This window comes from Perca fluviatilis, chromosome 23, assembly GCF_010015445.1.
Source record: "Perca fluviatilis chromosome 23, GENO_Pfluv_1.0, whole genome shotgun sequence".
Classification (NCBI taxonomy): Eukaryota; Metazoa; Chordata; class Actinopteri; order Perciformes; family Percidae; genus Perca; species Perca fluviatilis.
Genome location: NC_053134.1, coordinates 18,607,129 through 18,632,003, shown reverse-complemented (window position 1 = coordinate 18,632,003; position 24,875 = coordinate 18,607,129). Strand labels below are relative to the sequence as shown.

The following is a 24,875-nucleotide window of genomic DNA, read 5'->3' as shown; positions in this document are numbered from 1 at the left end:
AAAGAATACTGTAGTTATAAAAAACTCAAGGTGTGTGTGTGTGTGCGTTTGCCTGGAAAGCTCAATTATGGACAGAGATGGTTTGAGGGAGCAGAGGTGAAGCAGAAGAAATGTGATGAAAAGACAGCACAGCACATGTATCAGGCTTGAGAGCAGCAAGTCCCAGGTATCGAGACGGCTGTAGGAGGATCACATGACCAGAGTGCTACATGTCATGATACTGTCTCGTAGAACTATAAAGTTTAATCTTTGGATGAAAACCAGCCATTAGAATAAATGTCAGATGATGGCACAGGTCAGGATAACTGGTTCAATCAGAATGATGAGGTTGCCTTCCTCTATTAACAACGTGCTACATGTACCTATAGCAACATGAATAAAATGTACGAAATCAGTTTTGATGGTATTGGCATCATGCATTCAGAAGTATACAAACTCTAGGTCATTTCAGGTCGAACTCAAGGCAGCGGCTGATTCTCTTGGTGCAATTTTTGTATATTGGGTTTTGCCAAGCATTTTAGAACAAGCATCACATCACTTATATTTTTTGTGATCAAATGTTTTTGTTTTTTTTATTTCTTTTTCTTAAAGAGAGCAAGAAAAAACACACTTATCCAGTATACAGATGCATAGAATATACAATTTTTTTAAATTTTGTTTTATTTTTTTTACTGGAATTGTTGGGTCTTTGTAAATTATAGAGTGTGGTCTAGACCTACTCTATCTGTAAAGTGTCTCGAGATAACTCTTGTTATGATTTGATACTATAAATAAAATTGAGTTGAATTTTGTTTCCCTCTCCCCCTGCAAGCACTCCCCGGTGGCGACCCCCCCCCCCCTAACCCCAAGATCTCAGGATAAATAGACAGAAAACAAACAAGATCCTCATTTCACTAGGTCCTTTACCTTATCATACGCACCAGCCCCTGTCCCATCACTTTACTAACACAGATTGGAAGGCTTTAAGGCTTCTTGATTATAAAACTGAACACAAATACCGCTGACATGAGGTGCAAAGAATTTTCAGATCCTTCGCTTGAGTAAAAGTACAATGGTCACAACATTAATTATGAGCGGTTGTGGAATGAGTGTGAAAGAAGAAAAAATGTGTGTTCTAATCTTTGATTTTTGAAATATTGGATCATTTGAAAGCTTATTTCAAACAACTCCTAGACATCCAAGGTGGAAAGGGGCCCCAGCTAGACTCTGCTTTTTATTTTTCACGGGGTCACAAGCCAAAGAGGCTGGGAACCGCTGGTTTAATATGTAATTATAATCTGATGAGGCTGTAAAATGAAGGTAGTGGAGTTGAAAGTTACATAAAATGGAAATACTCAAAAGTACTTACCTGTAGTTACTTTCCACCACTGACTCTGACTGAAACCCCTTTAGGAACAAAAACAACATATGATACAACATTACTTCAGTAAAGTAAAGTAGATCAAAGACATAACGACAGGAAAAAAAAAATGTTAGAACAAATGTTACAGCTGTTGTACAGAAGGAGTGTTATAGAGGGAAAAAGTTCTTTTAAGTGACAGAGTTGAACTGTGAGATGGTGACGGCTCCACTCGTGAAATCAGATCGTGGCAGGCTTTGGAAGAGCTTCCTCTTCAGAGACACAGTTTGGTACGGCTAATCAGACTGCCTGCCTCTTCTTCCTCAGTGTGCAACTCTTTCACTTAACAGCTCTACTGTATCTTTTTTCTCAACTCTGTCCTTTCGCAGTGTAGTTCTCAATGTCTCAACTCCCTTTCTCTTTAATTTCCTTTCCCCTTTCTTTTTATTTCCTCAGTTACTCTTACTTCTATCTCCTCTCCTCTCCTCCATTGGACTAAAAACCTCATTTATTTCTGAAGTGTAGGAGAGGGTTGTGAGGGTTATTTTTTTCTTGTTGCTGTTGTGTCGTGCAGGTAACACTCTATCAGGGACATGGCCTCTCAAGCCAGTCCAAAAGACCCATTAGATGTATTCGTACATTTTTTATTTTTAAAGAGGGAAGGAGAGGAAAATGGGGAGAAGAGAGGGATACACTGGAGATCAGAGAGAAGGAAAGGATGAGATATGAAGAGGAAAAAAAGGAAATAGATCGATAGAGGAAGGGGAGAAGTGGGATAGGAGGTGAAAGGAGAGGAAGAGTAAAGCTAGAGAGGAGAGCTACCACAGCACTGATGGAATCCCTGCTTGTTGGGTGGAAAACACACACACACACACACACACACACACACACACACACACACACACACACACACACACAGAACTGTCAGTCAAGTCAGTCAAGTGGCCCCAATTGGCTGTCAGTAGTTGCCATGGCTACTGCCCCCATTCTGCCGTTATCGTGTGGCTCTCCCCGCGAGCATACGCACAGAGGTGTGTCTTCCAGTGTGTGTGTGTGTGTGTGTGTGTGTGTGTGTGGTGTGTGTGTGTTTAGAGAGAAAAGCAGGCATTTGACATAATTGCAGAGTTGTCATATCAGTTAAAGATGCTTCCTCACCATCTATCCGTCTCTTTTGTCCCTCGTTTTTTTATTTCCTTTTTTTTCCCCCAACCTTTTATTAACTCTCTCAGAGGAAGATTGAGAAAGCAAATTAGGGTGTGTGTGTGTGTGTGTGTGTGTGTGCTTGTGTGTGTGCTGTGTGATTCCCGCCCATCTGTTTGGGAGATTTCACTTACTGTAGCTGTGATTGACAGTTGTCAAGGGTGATGCATGGCCAGGATGGCAGGGGAACTGATGAACTGGTCTCGTTTGCCCCCCAGGGGGGAGAAAGCATGGTTTGATGGCAGCGTAGACTCTTTGATCAGATCTGAGATCAGCACCGTCTTATCTGCCGATGACTGAATGTGTCCGTGACGCGGGCATTGTATTTGGCTTGTTTTCGATGTGACTTTAAGGGAGTTGTACTTCAGAGCTGAGAAGTGAAATATAAGATTAAAGTTGATTTCAAACTCTACATGAATAGTGATTTCATTTAGCAGAAAATATGATTAAAAAAATAGCACGGCAATTGTCAGAGAGGTTGGGTCATTTACCATTACCTTAGTAGACCCCAGTTTAGTTTTCTCAACTCGTTAAAAAACAACACTCTGGAGATACAGTTTTCATTGGCTAGTGATGCAATGCATTAAGATGATCCAGTTTGATGGCGTTGGTCATATCAGTGGGGACTCATCACATTTTCTGTAGGCTATATTGATGATTCAGATCACATTTTGATTAAATGTAGGATCTGCCCTGGAACAGCATCTAGTCTGCCGAAATGAATTAGAAGAAGATGCTGCAAACCCAAAGGACCCAACGTGGTAAAACTGGAGTGCATTGAATGCTTTATTTAGAGGCTAATCCAGCCTTATTGTGCATTTTATCATTCCTATCCATGTATGCATGCCTAATTTCTTGTGCAATAAATCTGCATATTTTCTGGAGATGGAACCCAATCAAAATCACTGGACACGTCTTATAAAATCAGAAGACATTGAACTGCTATTCTTAGAAAAATGTCATTTTAATATATCAAGTATAGATTTAAGATATATAGATATAATAGCTTTACTGAACTTTGACATTTCACGTCACAAACTCATTTGAACATGTGCTTACCGCTTCTGGGTAAAATGTAGGTATTTGTCTCCAGCGTTGTAATCACCTGATGGGGGTGCTTTGCGTCATGTATGGTCTCTATTCTTACTCACTAATTGCCATAAAAGCTGTATGTATAGGTGAACGCTTGAAAAGGGTGCTGCCATGTGATGTGTCGTTTGGCAGAAAGAAATTTTTTTTTTTCCCCCCCATCTAAACCATTGTCATAGGCTGCATGTCTACATTTTTCAGTCAAATTTTTTTTTTTAAAAGGATAATCAACCCAGTTATGGCTGACTGAGTCACTTAGGGTTTTATATACGTTTAATTATTTGCAGTGGGTTTCAATTAGATGTGGTAACGGATTAGAAAAGAGAGATTAAACAAAACAAAAAAAGCAAACATGAAGTGATTCTCTCCGATTCCAGAGCCAGCAGGAATGCCAGGTTTGTGGGCAAGGATGAGAGAGAGAAAGAGGCTGCATCTAAACACACCAAAGCCTCCGGGAAATCTATTGAAGAAATCAATATTTTTCGACACAAACGAGTACTTCACTTTGCCATTTACGGTAGGATTCCATTGCTTGTCGTCCTAGCCGATTCGCTGATTGATACATTCATTGTTTATTCTGTTAAGAGACCTATTGTCATTTATTTGGCCAAAAAAGCCTAAAATCAAAATAACACATTAATCATACGAGATTATAGCGTTTGTGGGAAACTCACTGCTAAAAATGCTAACGCACTATTTAAGTGTGGTACCTTTTATTCCTGCAGACCTCTCTGTTACTCGAATGGCAGCTTTTAGCTTTCCAGAGAGAGAGAGAGAGAGAGAGAGAGAGAGAGAGAGAGAGAGAGAGAGAGAGAGAGAGAGAGAGAGAGAGAGAGAGAGAGAGAGAGAGAGAGAGAGAGAGAGAGAGAGAGAGATGACTCATTCACAATATCCTCTGAAGTGGAAATCCTGGAAATGTGTCTTACTCACACACACAACTTGCGTGCAGGGGGAGCCCAGGAGCCTATTTGGAGTTCCACCATGTCTGATGTGCTTTGAGCAGCAGCCAGTCAGAGAGTTACACACACACACACACACACACACACACTTGTTAGAAGGATTGATTCATTGTTGCTTTTGGTCTTTTAATAGCATTAGTTAAACATAAGAAAAATATTGAATATTGCGAGCCTTATCTTCTAAAACTCTACTTGATTCTGCTGTTACTAGGCAACAGCATCTCCCACCTGCTGGACCAATGAAGTAATATTTGACAGAGATAATTCTAAGTTACATGAGTTTTCCAGATCAGTTTGTTCAGAATATTATCCACCTATTTGTTTTAGCACAATAATTTACTTGGACCTGTGCTGTTGGGAAAAATAAAGGGAAATTGAATGTTTTTTTGCAAATGTAAAGTCATTTTTAAGTCTGCAATGCACCAGGCGTGTGTGTTTTAGGATTAGGGGAAACACCTAAGTGCCATGGGACATGAAACTGAGCCAAGTACTACAAAAACCTGGGGGGGCAGTGGAGATGGGGGTGTGGCTTTGACCAACTGCCACTTTGCTCATTAGAAAGCCATGATGTCTCTCTCTCATGGGTGGGCCAAATTCTCTGGGCGGGCAAAGCAGAGAAAGGGGAGGTAACCTTGCTCCTTATGACATCATAAGGAACAAGATTCCAGATCGGCCCATCTGAGCTTTCATTTTCTCAAAGGCAGAGTAGGATACCCAGGACTCGGTTTACACCTATCACCATTTCAAGCCACTGGGGGACCATAGGCAGGCTGGGGGAACATATATTAAAACCTCATAAAGTGAAATTGTCATGCCATGGGACCTTTTTAAACAAAAAGAAATGACAACATAAGCCATTACATCACAAATCTTTTCATTTATTTTTTGGCTCCTACTACGTGAGCCCCGTCTCTGTGTGTAATTTAGAGTTTTTACTGCGTGTCTGTACGACGTGCAACGTTAGACAGCCAATCACAAGCATTATTAGATCTTGGAGGCAGCATGCTGCATGCTGATTGGCTCACTGACGCTAATGAGATTTATTCCGTAGGTATTGAAATTGGGTATTGAACGACGAGGCATTTTTGGATACTAGATAATTTGGAGGCAATTCGGTCGGTGCCTAAAAAGTATTGTACCCAGCCCTAGATTTGATAGAAGTGCAATTTGCGACTGAACGAGCGAAGGACAGGGTCGAGCGGATAGCAGAGGTGTTTCTGTTTTGAGAACAAACACTCTGAGAGAGAGAGAGAGAGAGAGAGAGAGAGAGAGAGAGAGAGAGAAATGCCATACAGTAGGTGGTGTTGATGAGTTCACACAAGAAAAAGAGACACCGAGACAACTGAATGTGAGCTGAAAAAAAGAAAACTGCTACAGTTAGAGAGGCTGTTACTGAAAAGCAGCTTGCAGCCTGGCTACTCTCCAGGTTTCAGGACTTAGTCCGACAGCCGTTCACAATCCCTGGGATTGAAAGGATGACAGGAAGCATTACCTGCATTTTCATGTATCTTCCGCAACCAGGAAACGTCATGGCACCTTTTTAATAGATGGAAGGAAGTGGATTGGAGAGTAGATATTATTTCTCATCGAGGCCCTTAACACGCTAGAGTGAGTTAACCTCATTGACGAGTAAGTGATCCCAATCTCTCCTCTCCAGACCATTAGGTGCCATCATCGCCATCATTCATCTCATTCATCTATTCACAAATCAGATCTTGTGCCAGTTTCACATCAAGCCGTGTAGTTTTCCACAGCCCTCCTCCTTCCTCTTTTTTTGGGGAACATAAATTCTTCACCGTTTTCTTAATCATCCTCATCATCTCGGCTGAAACTCCATGGTTTGCTGAGACAGAGGGCTGCACAATATATCACACAGAGGATATGATCTTAGACGTAGTGTTTTTTCAAGCATGAAATGAGGAGCCATAGACCATCTGAATACCCATAAATAAAGAGTCTGAATATAAGTTGAATAAATAATAGTTCCATGACCTGAAGATAGCATGGTTTGTGATGGAAGTACTTGCGAGCTGTCCATTGGTTCCTACCCCTTCTTCTCCTTTCTCAGTTTGTACGTCCTCTAGGGTTGTTGAAATGAACCACTGCATCGATGCATCGCAGACCATAATTGATTATTGCCTACTGATGTTACCTGTTGATTTCCTCTCGCTGCTTTTTATATATATATATATATATATATATATATATCTGACTGCTTGAATTTGTTGATGAAAACTATATGTAGCAATGTACAGTTTATTAATATTGGAGGTGATGCATCGGGATATCGATATGAATCATTGACAGGATAATCGCAATCGAATCGTGAGACCAGTGAAGAGTCACACCCCCCTAACGTCCTCGATTCCTTTCCTTGCCTCGTCTCCCCCGCGTCTTAGTCAACCTTAGACAAGGAGAGAGGATGTCGAGGCAACAGGCAATTAGCAAGATAAAACATCGTTGCTTCGAAGCCGTCATTTTAAAGCAACGTCAATTAAATATGCCGTGTGGCACGGCTGCGACAATCTGTAGATTCCAGCTGTGTCACGCCTCTTTTAGATGTCACGGGTGCCAAAAATAATCTTCCGCAAAAAATACACCTGTGTGCATCCTCGCTGAAAGCGCCTCCTGTAAGCCTCCTCTCTCCTTGCTCATCTCTCCTTGCTCATCTCTCCTCAAGATGCACAGGCAGGAGGACTAAAGGAAAGAGGAGACGACTAGGCAATAAAATTAAAAAGAGAAATGTGAAGAGCCACTTGTCCCTCCCCCCCTACCTCTCTGTAGTGTTAAAGTATAAGGGTGGAGAAATTCTAAATTTGTCAAAATCCTCTTTGTCGTGGCTAATGCTGTGATATATCCGTTTTTTTTTGTTTTTTGTTTTTTTAGATATTTCTTTTGTTTTTTTACACCTCAGATAAGAAGTTTTACAGGGATACTGTAAACGGAGCATGATGGTAACGTGCTGACTCATGGCCAACAGAGTACATACTGTAAATAGTCTTGTGTGTTAAAATGCATTCACTGCCACATTTGGATGACAAATGTTTTTTTTATTCCTTCTTACACAAGGGAACTGACCACTTTCCCCTTTGTTGTCTCCACAGAAACCTGCTGGACAGGGACACCTTCTCCAAATCAGACCCAAGTAAGATCTGCCGCCTCTCTTTTTCTTTTCTTGTCACTCATGGTCAACAAGTCTGTGTTTCTGTCAGTGCAGTGTCTGAGCTTGCTCAACATCACAGGAGGAGATTACACGGATAGGAAAGAAGGGTGTGTGGATAAAATAAAGGAAATAAAAGTATAAAAAAAGTAATTAACAAATGAGAAAAAATGTCAAACAATAAGGGGGAGCATTTACTTCCGTGACGAACGTGCGTCACTTTGTAACACGCGTTATAATGCTCGCCTAGCTGCTAGCGTGGCACGCCCTCACACTCTGCAACTGACTAGCTAGCAGTACTTACTGTGCATGTGCGACTCCCAACAAAGATGGAACAGAAGTGAGATGCCTCACTCTGTAGTTAAAACAGAGAGCTCAACACACAGGGGGAAAAGAGGAGCTGCAGCGATGTGCAGTACAACAAAAATATGGTGTTTTCTGGAAATTAAACCACCTATTCTAGTACAACCTCTAAATACAATTATGAACCTGAAAATGGGCATAATATGAGCATTTTAAGGGAGTGATAAATTTATTAGGGACCAAAAGAAGGCCTTTAGTTTTGCCATATCTAGTCGTGAGTCACTCCTTGTGTGTGTGGTTTTTTTTCTTTTTCTTTTCTTCACTAAATGTGTGAGCTCGGCTGGAGATGGGACTGACTAATGCATGAGGCTAACTAAGAAGCATTCACAGAATGGGCTGAATAAGGATATTTCCCAAAATGTTGAACTATTCCTGTAGGAGAGTTTTACGGTGTTTTAAGTGGTGGTTTGTAAATGCTGGATGTATTCTCCACTGGGTGTGTGTGGCGGGTATGTCATTTTGTGTTAGGGAGTATGGATAGAAGTGTGTGTTAGGGAGTATGGATAGAAGTGTGTGTTAGGGAGTATGGATAGAAGTGTGTGTTAGGGAGTATGGATAGAAGTGTGTGTTAGGGAGTATGGATAGAAGTGTGTGTGTTAGGGAGTATGGATAGAAGTGTGTGTTAGGGAGTATGGATAGAAGTGTGTGTTAGGGAGTATGGATAGAAATGTGTGTTAGGGAGTAAGGATAGAAGTGTGTTAGGGAGTATGGATAGAAGTGTGTGTGTTAGGGAGTATGGATAGAAGTGTGTGTGTGTGTGTTAGGGAGTATGGATAGAAGTGTGTGTTAGGGAGTATGGATAGAAGTGTGTGTGTTAGGGAGTATGGATAGAAGTGTGTGTTAGGGAGTATGGATAGAAGTGTGTGTTAGGGAGTATGGATAGAAATGTGTGTTAGGAGTAAGGATAGAAGTGTGTTAGGAGATGGATAGAAGTGTGTTGTTAGGGAGTATGGATAGAAGTGTGTGTGTGTTTAGGGAGTATGGATAGAAGTTGTGTTAGGAGTATGGATAGAAGTTGTGTTAGGAGTATGGATAGAAGTGTGTGTTAGGGAGTATGGATAGAAGTGTGTGTGTGTTGTTAGGGAGTATGGATAGAAGTGTGTGTGTTGGAGTATGGATAGAAGTGTGTGTGTGTTAGGAGTATGGATAGACGTGTGTGTTAGGGAGTATGGATAGAAGTGTGTGTGTTAGGAGTATGGATAGAGTGTGTGTGTTAGGGAGTATGGATAGAAGTGTGTGTTAGGGAGTATGGATAGAAGTGTGTGTGTGTTAGGGAGTATGGATAGACGTGTGTGTGTTATGGAGTATGGATAGAAGTGTGTGTGTTAGGGAGTATGGATAGAAGTGTGTGTGTTAGGGAGTATGGATAGAAGTGTGTGTTAGGGAGTATGGATAGAAGTGTGTGTGTGTTAGGGAGTATGGATAGAAGTGTGTGTGTTAGGGAGTATGGATAGAAATGTGTGTTAGGGAGTATGGATAGAAGTGTGTGTGTGTTAGGGAGTATGGATAGAAGTGTGTGTTAGGGAGTATGGATAGAAGTGTGTGTTAGGGAGTATGGATAGAAGTGTGTGTAAGGGATCCATACAAGCGTAAGATTCATCCTGCAAAAATAAAATCCCCATTATCAAAGATGATATGTGTCATCTTGAGGTGTGTGTGAGTTTGGGGTTATGATATCAGGATGACTTTACTATGACCCATCAATACACACACATACTGTTTTGTTTACAAAACATAGCTTGTCAGCACATTTACAGGAGCATGGGATAAAAAATGACTCAAGGTGATGGTGACGACCGTGATGAACACGATGACGGCTTTACCCGTACATTTGGGCGCGCTCTTGTGCTGAGTAGCACTTGTGGTTATGCTGAGCATGGCAACTTCAGTCTGCTGATATGAACCAGCCTGACAGGGGGGAAAGAGCAAGGAGGGAAAGGAAAGAGGAAAAAGAGAATGTCTGAGATACTGGAAATATAGAGATATCCTGGATGTGTCACTTGCTGGTAAACATATCTTTAAAATATAAAGAGCAGTGGTCCAAAAAGAAAACCAAGACTCTCGGGTACAAGTGGGATAGAGATATAAAGCCCTTCAATGCATGCAGTAAGCTGCGAAAAAATTGGTTTATCTGTTCCCAAAATATCTTTTGAGTTTTTAAGTTTCTACCAGACCCAAGAAGCGTGTGTGTGTGTGTGTGTGTGTGTGTGTGTGTGTGTGTGTGTGTGTGTGTGTGTGTGTGTGTGTGTGTGTGTGTGTGTGTGTGTTTACATGCCCATTGATATATCCTTCTGTCAGTTATCTCATAAGAACATCAAAGGCCTCCAGAAATTAAGTGTATGATGATGAGTGATCTCAGTAATTTGCCTTTTAGTGAATTGTCTTATTTGGGGAAATTGCATAATGGCCTGAAATGATGTCTTTCACCATCTGGAGACAGGGGGAATATGTTTGTGGGCTTCATGAATAAAACTGCTAGGTGCTTTGATGTAGTTTTGTTATATTTAATTCATGCATTTATGGGTTATTAGTCATATTTTGATGGAGCCAATAAATACCATGACATTTGAGTTTGTTTTTTTATTTATTTGCTCGGAGTTGTATGAGTAAGGCTCCTCTGTCCTTCCCTTAGTTAGCCTACCCACCAGTTCAAAAATATGTTGTATGTATGGTCAGGTAACTTGTTAGGTCTAGTACATACATAATTGAGAAAGTTTGATTGCCTGGACAACTATAATGGATACAAGCATGGGTTTGAGCATGTATCTTTAATGTTATGTCATCATGTGATGTGTCTCTGTTCTTCACAGTTTGTGTTCTCTACACACAAGGCATGGGCAACAAGGAGTGGAGAGAGGTGAGAATCAAAGAGAGCGTGGATCACAGAATATGCTGTGCCTTATGTTGCGTCACCGGTCTTTATCCTTTATCATTGTACAAATAGAGATATAACCATAGGAATTGAATGAGAGTAGAATGGGCATTCCCATTCAAAACAACGTAGCAGGATGGTCAGAGAGGGCGGCATTTTTATGTGTACGGTTGCCATTGCAACCATTGTAACGGGCTAACTTCCGTATAAACCGACTTGCAGCAAGTCGCGGCCTCACTGAAGTGAGGTGTTTCTGGCCTGGCGGGGGTTTCCATTGGCCTGGCGGCCCTGGCCGATTATAGGGCCGTTTCTTTTGGCAGTTTACAGATTATCTGTATCGGCATTTTATTTGCCTGATAACCGATAAAGTTAATTAAAAAGTGCGCTACTTTGGCACCGCTACAATTCTGTGTCTCACTTAATGTCCCGCCCAATCGGACTATCTGTTACTGTGCACTGTGTTGAAAGTTTCTAATTTCTTAAATAATTGCTTAAAGTATTTAAACAAAGTTTTGTGCTTGGGTTCCAACATTCCAAAATCTTAATTTTGACTTAACAATCTTCATTTTCACTGTAAATTCATATTGGTTCCAAAATATTGGTTATCGGTTACATTAACTACTAATAATCGGTATCGGTATCGGCCTTGAAAAAACAGTATTGGTCGATCCCTGCCATTTATAATTTATTGCTTAAAATATGTAACACAAATAAATTAATAGTATTATCAAAGTTCTAATCAAATAGTGTTATTTAATTGAACAAATTATGATAAGTCACCCTTACTTTGTTTGTGCTTGTGGACACAACCAGTACCTACAACTTGTTTATGAGCATGTGTGGACTCACGGACCCCACAGTGATGAAAATTCATGAATGTAAATGAGGGGGCAAAGCTTGCAGCCCCAATCATTCCCAGTTATTCATAGTTCTGAGTAGCCCATCATCTGCATGCATTATTAATAGCCTAAGTTAAATGTCAAACTGGGAACCTACCTGACCCCCACTGACTTGATACTTCAGCTGCTCTGCATTCATTACTACATCTAAAGCTGTACATAATATAACCAGCCTCTCCCCTGATGTTTCACCTGAGGAGAAAACCTGCTAGCGATTAATTATTCACAGGAGTCAGTGCAACTTCACAACGCGCTTGTAGTTTTTACAAGCGGATTTCCGTAAGATCAAAGTTTTAAGGTTTGATGAGCTGCAATAATGTTGAAAGGGCAGATAACGTCTCACATCAGCTTGGACGTCTTCATAGATGATGTAGATTTGGGTCTTTAAACTGATACTCTTTTTGTAGTCCAACATTTAGAAAAGAAATATTTTGAGAATTGGAATTGATCCAAAAGGTATTCTTATCTGTTTTTATCTTCCTTTCTTTGTCCAGTTTGGGAGAACAGAGGTGATAGACAACACGCTAAACCCAGACTTTGTGCGGAAATTCATTTTGGACTACTTCTTTGAAGAGCGACAGAACCTCCGATTTGACTTGTAAGTAATGCCTACACCTGTGTGTGTGTGTGTGTGTGTGTGTGTGTGTGTGTGTGTTTCCTACTCTGCTCTAATTGACTCTCCACTTTAGTAAATTGAGAGAAGGTTAAGTAGATTGCACAATGCATGTGCCACTTGATTAATATTCATGTATGCCACCTAATATTGGCTTATTATAAAACAATACAGGGACAACAAAAATGTACTGAAAAGGAATATTAGACAATGTATTGCATATTCATGCCAAGTTTTTTTTTTTTCTCCAAAAGTTTTACAGGGACACATTTTCCTCTTTTACCTTGACAACAACAGACAGTGATTTATTGCACAGATGTTCATCATAGTATAACTGGTACAGCGAGTTTGTTTAGATGCATTGCTACGTTCACTATATTGGTTGATGGCTATCTTAAAGGAGGGTTGGTCTTAGTCCAATGTTACTTTTACTGCTGATGTTTGGCAGATTGTGGAATTGGCAGGCCTACCGCAAAGTACACCCTCCAAATTAGTAAAGTTATAAAGCACCTAATTAAGTTTGGGTATTTGTGAGCACTACAGTATGTGACAAAAAAAGCTTAACTGGTTTGCATCTGTTAGTATTAAGGCCTTTAAAATACACATCTGTGTGGGCTTTTATCTGTGAAACTTAGTAAGTTTAAATCTCTGCGTCAGTCTCCTGCGCTAATGAGTACTGTACCACATAAAGGTATATTATATGGCACTGTAAATGTTGTATCCTCTGTGACTGCATCTCACACTGGATTAGTGTTCCTTTTGCATAGAGGAGACAGTTGGTCATTAGCTTTATGAAACCACCAGACTGCCTGTGTGTGTGTGTGTGTGGGGGGGGAATTCTCTTTCTCAATTTGCTCTCAGATTGCATTTCTCATTGAATAACAGAGGGGATTTCAGTGGCTTTATTTCATTAGATGGAGACTAATTACATTATAGACTATAAACCAGGAAGCCACTTCGGCAACCCAACTGTGATATCTGCGACGAGGAGTTAGTGTACAGTATATCGTGTGTTTGTGTGTGGGTGGAAGTATTTCTATATAGGCATAGGGGTTTCTGGATCCCTATTTTTGACAACTGTATTGACATTGGTCCTGGTCTACTGTAATTGCAAACAGATATTTAAAGATATCTACACTAAAAAGAATGCATCATAATGCCTGTGTCTAGGGGAAATAAAGTAGTGTGCACTAGTCTTTGATGACAGATTCAGTCATCCACCTTTGCTACCGCTCATGTGGCTGTACTGTTTTCTGGCTGTATCTGGCCACCCTTCTGTCCATTAAAATTGTTATAATGTGTAAATTACTGTACAAAAATAGTAAGAAGTTGTTGTCACTTCTTAATTAGTGCTTAATACAGGGTAAAAAAAGGAGAATTGTGGTCAATTTTTTTACATCATTTGGCTGGATTTCCTGTGTCCGTGGATCTTTGCATGTTGGCAGAGGTAGTATCCCTGTTTATCCATACGTGCGCGAGTGTTTCAGTATCTCAGCTGGTTGCTCTGTCACAACACAAACCCGTACCGTCATCTTACAAGTGTCACCAGGCCACCGGGACAGACCCACAAAGCTAATGTGTGCCCATTCCCACATACTGTGTGGGGCCACGGGGACAGCATTGTGCACGTGCTTGTGGCTGTGTGTGCGGTTTAGCGATGGTAACCATAACAACCGGGGTTCCAGGGGATGGTGGGTGTGATATAGGAGCGGACAGATTTCCTTCAGGGAAAGAGAAGCATTTAACCTTTCATATCTACTCTGCCGCAGCATGTTATGACCCAGTATGCATTAGCACACATAAATGGATTGCTAGAAACCTGTTACTTTGTGTCCCTGAAATGTACATGCAGGACTTTGAGTCGTTTGTTTTGTTGTATAACCTTACTACAGGTTCTGTTATTTAAGTTAATGCTTCCCACTTTGATAAAGATCCACATTTTCACGGTTTCTTTTAGCTGCTTTGATCCTCTGGCCTTCCTATGAATCACTAGCAGTTGCTGCTATAGTTAAAAAAAGAAGCCTGTTTGGATGCTAGAAATGCAGAGCACTTGAATGTGTTTTTTATACCATCTTTTTTTGAATCTGAGTAAGTGTCAGATTTCACGTTTACATGAAACCGATGGAGTGCCTACTCCATGTAGGGAATGAGTCATTACCCCAAGTGAAGGAGTTCAAGTACCTTGGGGTTTTGTTCGCGAGTGAGGGGACAATGGAGCGGGAGATTGGTCGGAGAATCAGCGCAGCGGGTGTGGTATTACATTCAATTTATCGCACCGTTGTGACGAAAAGAGAGCTGAGCCAGAAGGCAAAGCTCTCGATCTACCTCTCAGTTTTCGTTCCTACCCTAACCTCTGGTCATGAAGGCTGGGTCATGACCGAAAGAACGAGATCCAGGGTACAAGCGGCCAAAATGGGTTTCCTCAGGAGGGTGGCTGGCGTCTCCCTTAGAGATAGGGTGAGAAGCTCAGTCATCCGTGAGGAGCTTCGAGTTGAGCCGCTGCTCCGCCCCGTCGAAAGGAGCCAGTTGAGGTGGTTCGGGCATCTGGTAAGGATGCCCCCTGGGCGCCTCCCTAGGGAGGTGTTCCAGGCACGTCCAGCTGGGAGGAGGCCTCGGGGAAGACCCAGGACTAGGTGGAGGGATTATATCTCCAACCTGGCCTGGGAACGCCTCGGGATCCCCCAGTCGGAGCTGGTTAATGTGGCTCGGGAAAGGGAAGTTTGGGGTCCCCTGCTGGAGCTGCTCCCCCCGCGACCCGATACCGGATAAGCGGACGAAGATGGATGGATGGATGGATGGATGAAATTTAAGTGGGTTTTCCAGAGCTGTTATGTGAAACTCTTTTCCATTTGACGTGTGCATATTTTTTTTCTTCTTTTTTTTTTTTTTTTTTACAAATAACGCAGACATTTAAAGGCTTTTATATGTGTACTGTAACGACATACACGCACAAGACGCACACACTTTTTACTGTAGTTGTGCTGTGACATTCTTATGCTCAGGATATGTCAGGACATCTGTGCTGTGTGAGTTTCTATGCCTTCTCATTTGTTAAGTGAGCTGAAGAAATGTATGAATACATGCCTCTATGCTTGCTGTCTCTTGAGTGGTTTTCTGAATGAAACTGAACATCCCAGGAACATAACTGCACACTGGCCTTTTGTTGGTCTGTTTGTGTGTCATGCGTATGTGTGTGCGTGGACCTAGCTCGCTGCCCCTGTCATGCCTAACGGCCGTATATGGCTGACTCTGCCAGCCTGTAGAGGGTAACAGTCTGAGATGATAGCAGATGAAAGAGTGTTTCCTCCCTCAGGGCCGTGAAGATGGGATCTGTGTGAAACTGTTAAAAAGAAATACTACAGTATGTCCTCTGAATATGAATTATGAGACTGCACTGTGTGTAATAGACCTCTGCACGTCTGTATCTCCCTTAATAGTGTGTATTTGTGGAATTTTAAAACCGCATAATAAACAATCAGTGTCATTCTACGGCTTAGGTGATTCCCTGAGTTTGCCACCAGCACCAACGTAAGGTTGACATTTTTTGTTTTGATTGCAATATCTCAACTGTTCGATGGATTCCCATGAGATTTTGTCCTGACATTCATGTTCTTCAGAGGATGAATTGTTAAAACCTCGATCCCCCCCGACCTTTCATCGTTTTTTTGACCAAATACAAAACCATTCCCATCAGCCTCATCTTTGTGACGTGTGCTAATTAGCAAAATATTGGCAGGCTAACATGCTAAAATTAGATGGTAAACCTCAACATGCTAACGTGATCATTGTAAGCAGGTTAGCATGCTAATCTTGTTTGCGTTCAGTTTTATGTTCAGCCTCACAAAGCTGCGAGCATAGCTTTAGACTCTTGTTTCTTCACAAGGAGGTCAAAGGTCACAGTGAGCATGAGAGCCATACATGTAAGTAAAATGGGGTTCAAATGTGTTCTAAAGATTGGTTTTCACATATATTCAGCTTTATACAATTACAGTGAAACAGGGTATCTTGAATGACAAGTAACGGTACATAGAAATTAGGGGATTTGTCTGTACTTCCTGCTGAGTCCGTCTGGACACATTTATTGGTAGCGAATCATTTCTACTCTAGAGGGTGGACGATTGGCTTCTCTAGTTGGATGGTAGAGAAACTCTGAATCGTGTAAAAAGTCATAGACACTGTTAAGATATTATGTGATTGTATTGCATCATTTTAAATACTCAGTCTGGCTTTGGATTCCCAAAGAGCAACACACATACAAAGGCACACACAAGGATGTACTTGTGTACCCTGAACATTCTTGTAAAGTAACTAATATTTTGGTGGAGAAATGAGGGGCACTTTACCCAGCAAAGGGCAATCCATTTTTAGTGGCGGGTGAAATGACCTGAGCTGTGAAATGACCTGAAATTGCTGAGCGAATGGCTTGTCTGATTGCTTCCCATTCTTTAGAGCAGCTTTAGCACTAGAGGGGCCATTTCTGGACACATTTTTCTCCCCGCAAGTATTGTATGCATGAGAGACCTGCAGGAGGAATAAAAAGTGTTATATATAAATATTCAAACATACATCAAACAATATCCATGATAGCCTACTGAAACTCACACCAATGAGCAGCAGTGGAAACACAAAGGAGAACAGACACTTATTTACTCACTAGCACATTTCTTCTCTCTGTGTCTCTCTCTCCGATGGATGGATGGATGTATGTATGACTGCCAGTTAGTCCATTTAGTGTCAGTTTATTGGAGGATGCCTGTGAGCCGGTGATGCTGGGAAGTGAAATACCCAGAGCCTCTGGTGAGATCGCCGGTGACAAGCTGCTTGGCTCCGTCCCTGATTTACTCTGTCTGTAATTCCCGTTGTATTCACAGCTGAGCTCCTGTCACCCTCCATCACTTTCTAATGTACGGACTCTCGCTCACTTTTCCTTTTTTCTACAGGTATGATGTTGACTCGAAGAGCGCCAACCTGTCAAAACATGTGAGTAACTTGGTTATGTGTTGTTGTGCGCACATTGAGGCATGTATAATGTAACTTGTTTTTGTCTCTTCACACTTTTGCTGATTTCATTCTCTGGTTGTGAGTGAGTGTTTTGTTTGTGCATGATTGCTGTCTTTGTTATTACCTCCCATTAGCCTCATTTCAGCCACATAGCAATCTGGCCTTTACAATGAGTGTTTATCATGTACCGTAATAGCACATTCCCTGAACGGCCTGCAGTTCATTTAGAAATTAAATAAACACTAATTTCCCCTGTCCACCCTGAATTTTTTTTCACGCTGATAGCAGTGATTAGCATAACTGCAACTGTAATTAAGAACAACAATGTGATAACTTTGTCTTTGCCAGTAATAGCTGTGTCCTGCCTACTGCATCGTGGGGATTGTAGTTCAAAGAGTCCAGCCTTGCACCCTTGGAGGTTTTCCTTGGTAACGTTTAGAGCGGTTCACTAGCCGTGTAAGCCAGTTGTTTTTCATAGGTTCAGTTTATTTTTGATCCCTGGGCCAAATGAGATACAAAGTGTTAATCACTCAGGTATACAGGTGCTGGTCCCTTCTTATTTTTACAGTCTATGCTTCAGACAGAGTTAGGCTAGCTGTTTCCCCCTGTTTTCAGTCTTTATGCTAAGCTAAGTTAGCTGGCTGCTGGTGGTGGCTTTATACATACTTCATACTCGGTCTTCTCATCTAACTCTGAGCAAGGAATCGAATAAGCGTATTTTCCTTTAAGCTGTGGCACTGTTATCTTGCAACATAAAGGGAAATGACTGTTTAATTTGACAATGTTCATCCATTTACTGAGCTGTATTTTTATCCGAAGGTCTGTGTGAGTCTCTAATCTTGTGTGCACACCTGTTTTCATGGAAACTGCTTTTCAGTGATATCTGAGACATGTTTGGGCAGGTGTTTGCTGTTGTAACGGGCAATACTAACTGTCAACGTTCAATGAAAAGAAGTCATAGCAACAATACAAATTTTAAAGCTGTCTTTTCTACTCATAAACTCTAACTGTTATCTGGACATTTACGTGTATAGCTTCGTTCAGTGTCCGTTATGGCCAGTGTGCTATCAGGCTTTGCTTCCTCTTTCTATTCAGCAGCTTTTGGCCACCACCTGGAAGGAAATTGCTACAACTCTGTACAAAAAAAACCTGTGAAAAACTCATTTCATGTAACACTCACTTGACCTTTGTCCCCCAGCCTGCCCCTGAGCAGAGCTGCAGACTGCGACTCACGTTCTGCCCTGAGGTGACACACTCCAGTCCTTAGCTCTTATCAGTGTTTGCTCTCCAGTGTCTGACCCGACCAGTGTGCCCACATATCATACGACATAAACACACCGTCAGATGACTTCCTTTGTGTGTTGGCTGGGATGATTGGAAAAAGGGGATGGCAAATGTTTGACATGAGGCTTTAAAGACGAGTATTTGAGCATGTTGCAATCAAATGTTGGAAGTCTACAGTGCTATTAAAGTATATTTACATAGAAGACATTGTACACAGTATTGAACATCATTTGCCATGATAGACCGCACTTAGACATGTTTTGTGTCCCAGGGGCAATAATAATTGTACAACGCTAATGTTCGTCTGCTGTCCAAGAGGGATATACGAGTGCTACTTTGGACTCACAAAGTAAAATATAAGCTGAGTCAGTGAATGATCTTGTATTTATTTTTTATTGGAATATAGCAAACAGTTAAAAAAATGAACATGCCAAGGTTAGCTGTTTAGGACCATTCAAAGCCTATTTTCCCCGTTTTCCTTTTATGTTTCATTTTAAGAAATTATATAACATAGTAGTTAAAGAGCATACACAAAACAATTTAAAGATAATAATCAAAGAAACCAGGGAAAAAGTAGGGGGAAATGACTGTGACTGACAGATATCTAACTACTATGCTACCCTGAAATTGGGTGAAATTAATATATAAATTAATTAATATAATAGGTGTAATTGAGGACCTCTGTAAAGGCACAGGACACAAGGTTGTATTTTCTGCACTTTCATATGAAAGGGATTTTATTTAGATGCTAAGCTCAATTACAGCAAACTGCTGTTCACTATCATTATGTGGCATCAGACTGAATGGTGCAATGCAATTCAAAAGGGAACCTTACGTACAGTCCCATTGATTTCAGTGCAGGATCATAGTGGTGTGGTTTCATGTTCAGTGTGATGTGAAGGAAGTTAGCTAGCTTTGATTCCAAGGTGGGTTTGTTGTTTCAAATTTTGCGCTGTGAAAAAAAGGTGATTTTGCTGTGATGGATGATATTAGTAGTATTGGATCTATAGCTTTTAAATTGCTCTATTGATATCATAATGTAACTGCAAAGCTGTGTCACGGTCATTACATCTCTACCTCCAGCAGTAATTCATATTGTGCTTTATTTTTACATCACTTTTTAGGGTTGTGGTTTTTTAAACCGCTGAATGAAAGCCATCAATAGCACTGCTGGCATCTATTTGTCAGTAACTGTATGAAATTGTAGATAAATTGAATACTACAGTGAGAAACACTCCGGGTCTCTCAAAAGCAAATTTAGTCCCTCTTAGTTTCCCTTCAGGATTTTTCCTCTTCTCATTTGTGGCTTTTTTGTCTCTCCGGATGCAGTACACCCCTCTTGTGCTTACCTCATCTCTCTTTCTTGTCTTCCCCTCTCACCCTTTCTTTTTATTTCTTTGCCATAACCTTGTTCTCTCACTTTCTCTCGATCTTGATCTCTCCATTTCCAATTCCCCTCCCCCTCGCTTTGCCTCACTTTCTTGTAATCAATAATCTCATACAAGAAGAGCCTGGCCTGTCGGCTCGGAGGCAGCGGAGTGGGGTGTGGGGTGGGAGGCCAGAGAGGTAATCTATTAGATGATGTTTTATCATTGAGCTGTAGGCTGCAGGCACACCTGGGAACCGGGTGAGAACGATTGTGGACTATAGAGGGACCAGTTGAGACGGTGAAAAAAGACACGTGCTGTCCTGTTCATAAGATCATATTTATTTCTCTATGCAAGTAGATAGGAAGCCAGACTGATCTATTTTGAACACTGAATTGCAAATCGAAAGGAGTTTTAATAAGTTACCTTTTTATAAGGGGTTTGTATGTTAAATCTACTGTAATATCATTGCTAATGGCTAACACATAATTTACTAATGTAACTATATAGAAGAAAAACCATAAAGAAAAGGTTTCGACATTTTGAGACGTACTTATTCGCTTTGTTGTCGAGAGTTACGTAAGAAGACTGATACCACTAGCTACCAGCTAATTTAGCTTAGCACAAGGAAACAGGGGGCTACAAAATTAGCTTATCATTGGCCGTCCAACCTGGTGCCTTTGTCCTTAAGCGCAGTGCTATAGAAATAAATAAATAAATAAATAAATAAACTAGGTGGACACATGGCTTATATTTCTGAGAGAAGATTTTCCCAATATTCCTCTTGATCTGAAATTTGAGCATTGGTTCCAGCTCTGCTACAGAGTAGACTCCTTAAAACTGGCATCCATAATATTTTTTAACCATCTGTATCCATCTGCTCATGCTCGCCCTGAACTCCTCAGTCTAATCTATCAAACAGTTAATTTTTCTAAAACATTACTGAATATAGCTACACCCACACAACTATCTTTTTTTCTTATTAAATCTGTTTTTAGCCCACGCTGTTATATATATATATATATATATATATATATAATTTATCCATTAGTTGCACACAGCCAATTCTCGGATGGACCTCATGCTGGGAACAGCCATGGTTGCTAAGTGATTAGTGACTTTACTGCACAGCCTCTTAGACAGTGAAACAAATATCATAACAATTATTTTTACTATGTTATTTCAGCACCCATTGTGGCCTAAAACAAATTAGTTTATGACAAATTAAAGTCACAGGGCTGGATGTATGCAACACTGATGAGATAAATGAGCTAGACAGGTTGACATGAAGCTGGGTAGATGGATCAATATGGAGACATAATAATAGAAGAGGCTAATCGGTGGAGCAAAGAGAATCCATTATGTTAGTGCTGCTTGTCAGATATTAGAGATGGTGTCAAATAATGACGAATGGTCTCAACAGTGTGCCCCGTAGTAAAATTGGGATCGAGATGGCATGTTTCTATAATAGCTTTCGTACAATTGAAGCGAGGGATCTGACATAGTTTGCGTGTCACAGTGGGTGTTTTTCATACTTTCATACTTTTACACAGTAAGAAGTTTGCCATTGTTTTATGCTGACAGTCAAAATCTATAATTCCCACATTGTCATGCACACAAATTTAGTTAGTTAGCCATTTCCAGCACTGATACACACATGTATTTTCTCTCCATCTCCCTGCCGTTCTGTCTCTATTAGCAGTGACGTGTGATGGTGATTGAATTTACCAGGAAAGTGGCGAGAGAGCAGAGTTGGGCAGGTGTGAGGGCTGGTGGGAGGAAGGCTTAATCTGCTTGGCAGTATTATCCGTCATTGGGGAACATGGGGGTATTTCGAATTGGTTTGGCCATGTTGGGTAGCACTCCGTAGAGATCAGGAATAGTGGTCATTTTTGTTTCTTTATGGCTGTGAGTAATTTTATGTCAATTTCATTTCATGTTGTTGTTTTTTTGTGTTATGCCTTGTCTGAATAATAGAAAAAGATATGTTTTCTTAAACTCCCTCTCTTTTTGTAACTCTGCAGGATTTTCTGGGCCAGGCCTACTGTACTCTCGGAGAGGTGGTTGGATCATTGGGCAGTCGCTCGGAAAAAGCTCTTGGGTGAGTAGGTGTCCCCATAGCTGGGAGTGTGCCGATATTTCAGTAATTTTCTCACCATTGTTTTGTTGAATTTTTCTCAGACTTGTTACATGGCACACATTTTTAGTTTCAGGATACACAAATGTCATGGAAGCAGACTGATTGTTTTTAGTCCAATGAACATAAACAGATAAATAGTTTAAACATGTTACGTAAGTATTGTAGTATTACAGAGTTCCACTGAAGAGAGAGAAAAGAATATATATATATATATATTTTTATATATATATATATATATATATATAACTTCTAGTTGGTGGTATCTTCCTCTTCTTCTTTGTGCAACTGGGCTCACAGTATATCATCGCCTGTTGGCTTGGCATGCTCTAGACAGCACTTCGATTGTGTTTTTATGTGGACCGAGATTTTACTAAACAGTGCATGTGTGGATGGGAACAAAAGAAGGAAAAACCCTGTTTTTTTTTTTTAAATACCTGTGTACGTGTGCACTAGGCACTAGCAGTGAGATATGTGTATGCAGCAATAAATGCAGCTTGGTAATTGGAGCGACTGAAGCAGTATCAAGGGGGCATCCCCAACTTTTGTTTCTGGCGATACCAAGCTGAGGAACAGTGCATAATACCTACCGTTTTTAATGAGCATACACACACTTATGCACACAAAAACACTCCCACACACTTCTATTCTTATACATACAAACACAGGCGCTCCTTACATCGATATTGTTCATCAGGCTTATTAGGCAGCCTATCCTCTGCAGAAACCCATATATATATATATATATATATATATATATATATATATATATATATATATATCTGCATCTGCATCTGTTTGTGTGTTGTTTTCTTGTGTGAATTTCCGCGACGTGTGAGCCTAATTATTCTTTTACATTTCGTTGTTGTTGTTGTTGTACCAGTTGTCAGTGTGGGAGTTCACAACGTGTTCTCTGTGTACATGAAGTTATTTAAAGTTAACTAATAATTACTTTTATGGTGCGGTTTTTAACTGTCTTTGTCTTTGAGTATTATGAAGAGCGCTATTAAAATAAAATGTATTATTAATGGAAACGATGAAGCAGAACATAATTGCTTAAAGCTTTAGTGTGTAATTCTTTCTTATTAATAAACGTTCGTTACATTCAAACGATTGCCAAATGAGTTTCTACAAAGCTAATTAAGACTATCAGCTCCACACAACTCTCTCTGGATTTCTCAGTATGGCTGTGTTCAGAAGATTGTGGCATCCGGTGACTTTCGCACGCAGAAACTCAAGTGAAGATAAAAACCTCTTCTGAAGAGTCCATCATATTTTTTTAATCCTCCGTGTCCTTCTTGGCTACTAACAACTGCGTGGAGTAGGGTGTGGTGCGCGTGCGCAATCCCAGTAGGCTTGTATCATGTGGACGCGCCGACAGTTTTGTTGTCATTACTTAGAATCCCTCATGGGGGTGACAGAAACTACGCACTATAGCTTTAAATGAGCCCGCAGTCTTTGTATTTATAACCTTTAGAGATGATTGCATCCGTTTTCATGCAAGTGAAGTACAAAAACCCATTCTGGATATCGTCGTGTCTACACTTAAATAACGCTGCACAGAAATGTTCAGAAAGTTTTTCGAACATTTTCTAACCTTTTTAGTGCTTTCTTTCGTTTGGACTCCATCCAAGTCTGTGTGCAGTGTTTTCATCTTTTGGGTGCTCCGCTCTCGTACTGTAAACACCATTCATCCATATTCAAGATCAGAAGCAAAATCAGCTTAATTAGGAGCCCTAATTAGGATACCTCATTATCTATTTTTATCCACGATGCTCCTGTTTCACATATTTACTCTCTCATGGTGAAGTCCACTTGGCTTCCTTTCAATTGTGTCTTCTTTAATCCAATTTGCCTGTTCATTTGAAGCCTTCATGAGCCTTGAGATCTAAAAAGAGGGGTGTCAGGGGAAATAAATGCCAAGCTGCCATCCCTTCACTGAACACTTGTCAACAACCTGGCAACCTGTGTGTGTTTGTGTCTTTTGTATACTCTGTGTGTGTGTGTGTGTGTGTGTGTGTGTTCTAGTGCGTTTCTTTCAAAGCAACGGTCATCCACTTGAGCAGCACTCGCCAATGAGAGAGAGAGAAGAGAGAGAGAGAGAGAGAGAGAGAGAGAGAGAGAGAGAGAGAGAGAGAGAGAGAGAGAACATGCACCATGGACCCCTCCAAAGTGCAAAACGATGTTGTCCGCTACTCAAGAAACCCATCCCTCCACTCCACATTCTTCATTTTACACACACACACACACACACACACACACACACACACACACACACACACACACACACACACACACACACACACACACACACACACACACCGTACACATACTTGTAGTCATTTCATTTTTGTAATGGTGACACTTATGGCAAAAGAGAACGCATGTAAGAGCCACAATCATTTTTAATTTAGGAATTTATAAATGTACAGATCAATCTTTGTATTTTATTTTAAGCTGAATTTTTTTGTGGATGCAAAAATGCATTAAATTGAAAATTCTACATGTCTTGTACATTATGTTATTATGAGCATTGGGAGGAAAGGTTGTGTGAGTTGTTGCAGAAAATGGCTAAAACAAAAATGTCATAGC

General features: G+C 40.7%; 1 protein-coding gene across 1 annotated transcript in view; it reads left to right on the top strand.

Moving 5' to 3' along the window:
- The window catches only part of LOC120553458 (copine-8), a 91,595-nt gene that overhangs the window by 20,687 nt on the left and 46,033 nt on the right, over positions 1–24,875 (top strand). Inside the window, exons 2-6 of the mRNA XM_039791861.1 lie at positions 7,692–7,732; positions 10,921–10,967; positions 12,376–12,479; positions 17,435–17,474; positions 22,171–22,247. Of these exons, the coding sequence (XP_039647795.1) occupies positions 7,692–7,732; positions 10,921–10,967; positions 12,376–12,479; positions 17,435–17,474; positions 22,171–22,247 (309 nt within the window). The remainder of the gene's footprint in view (positions 1–7,691; positions 7,733–10,920; positions 10,968–12,375; positions 12,480–17,434; positions 17,475–22,170; positions 22,248–24,875) is intronic.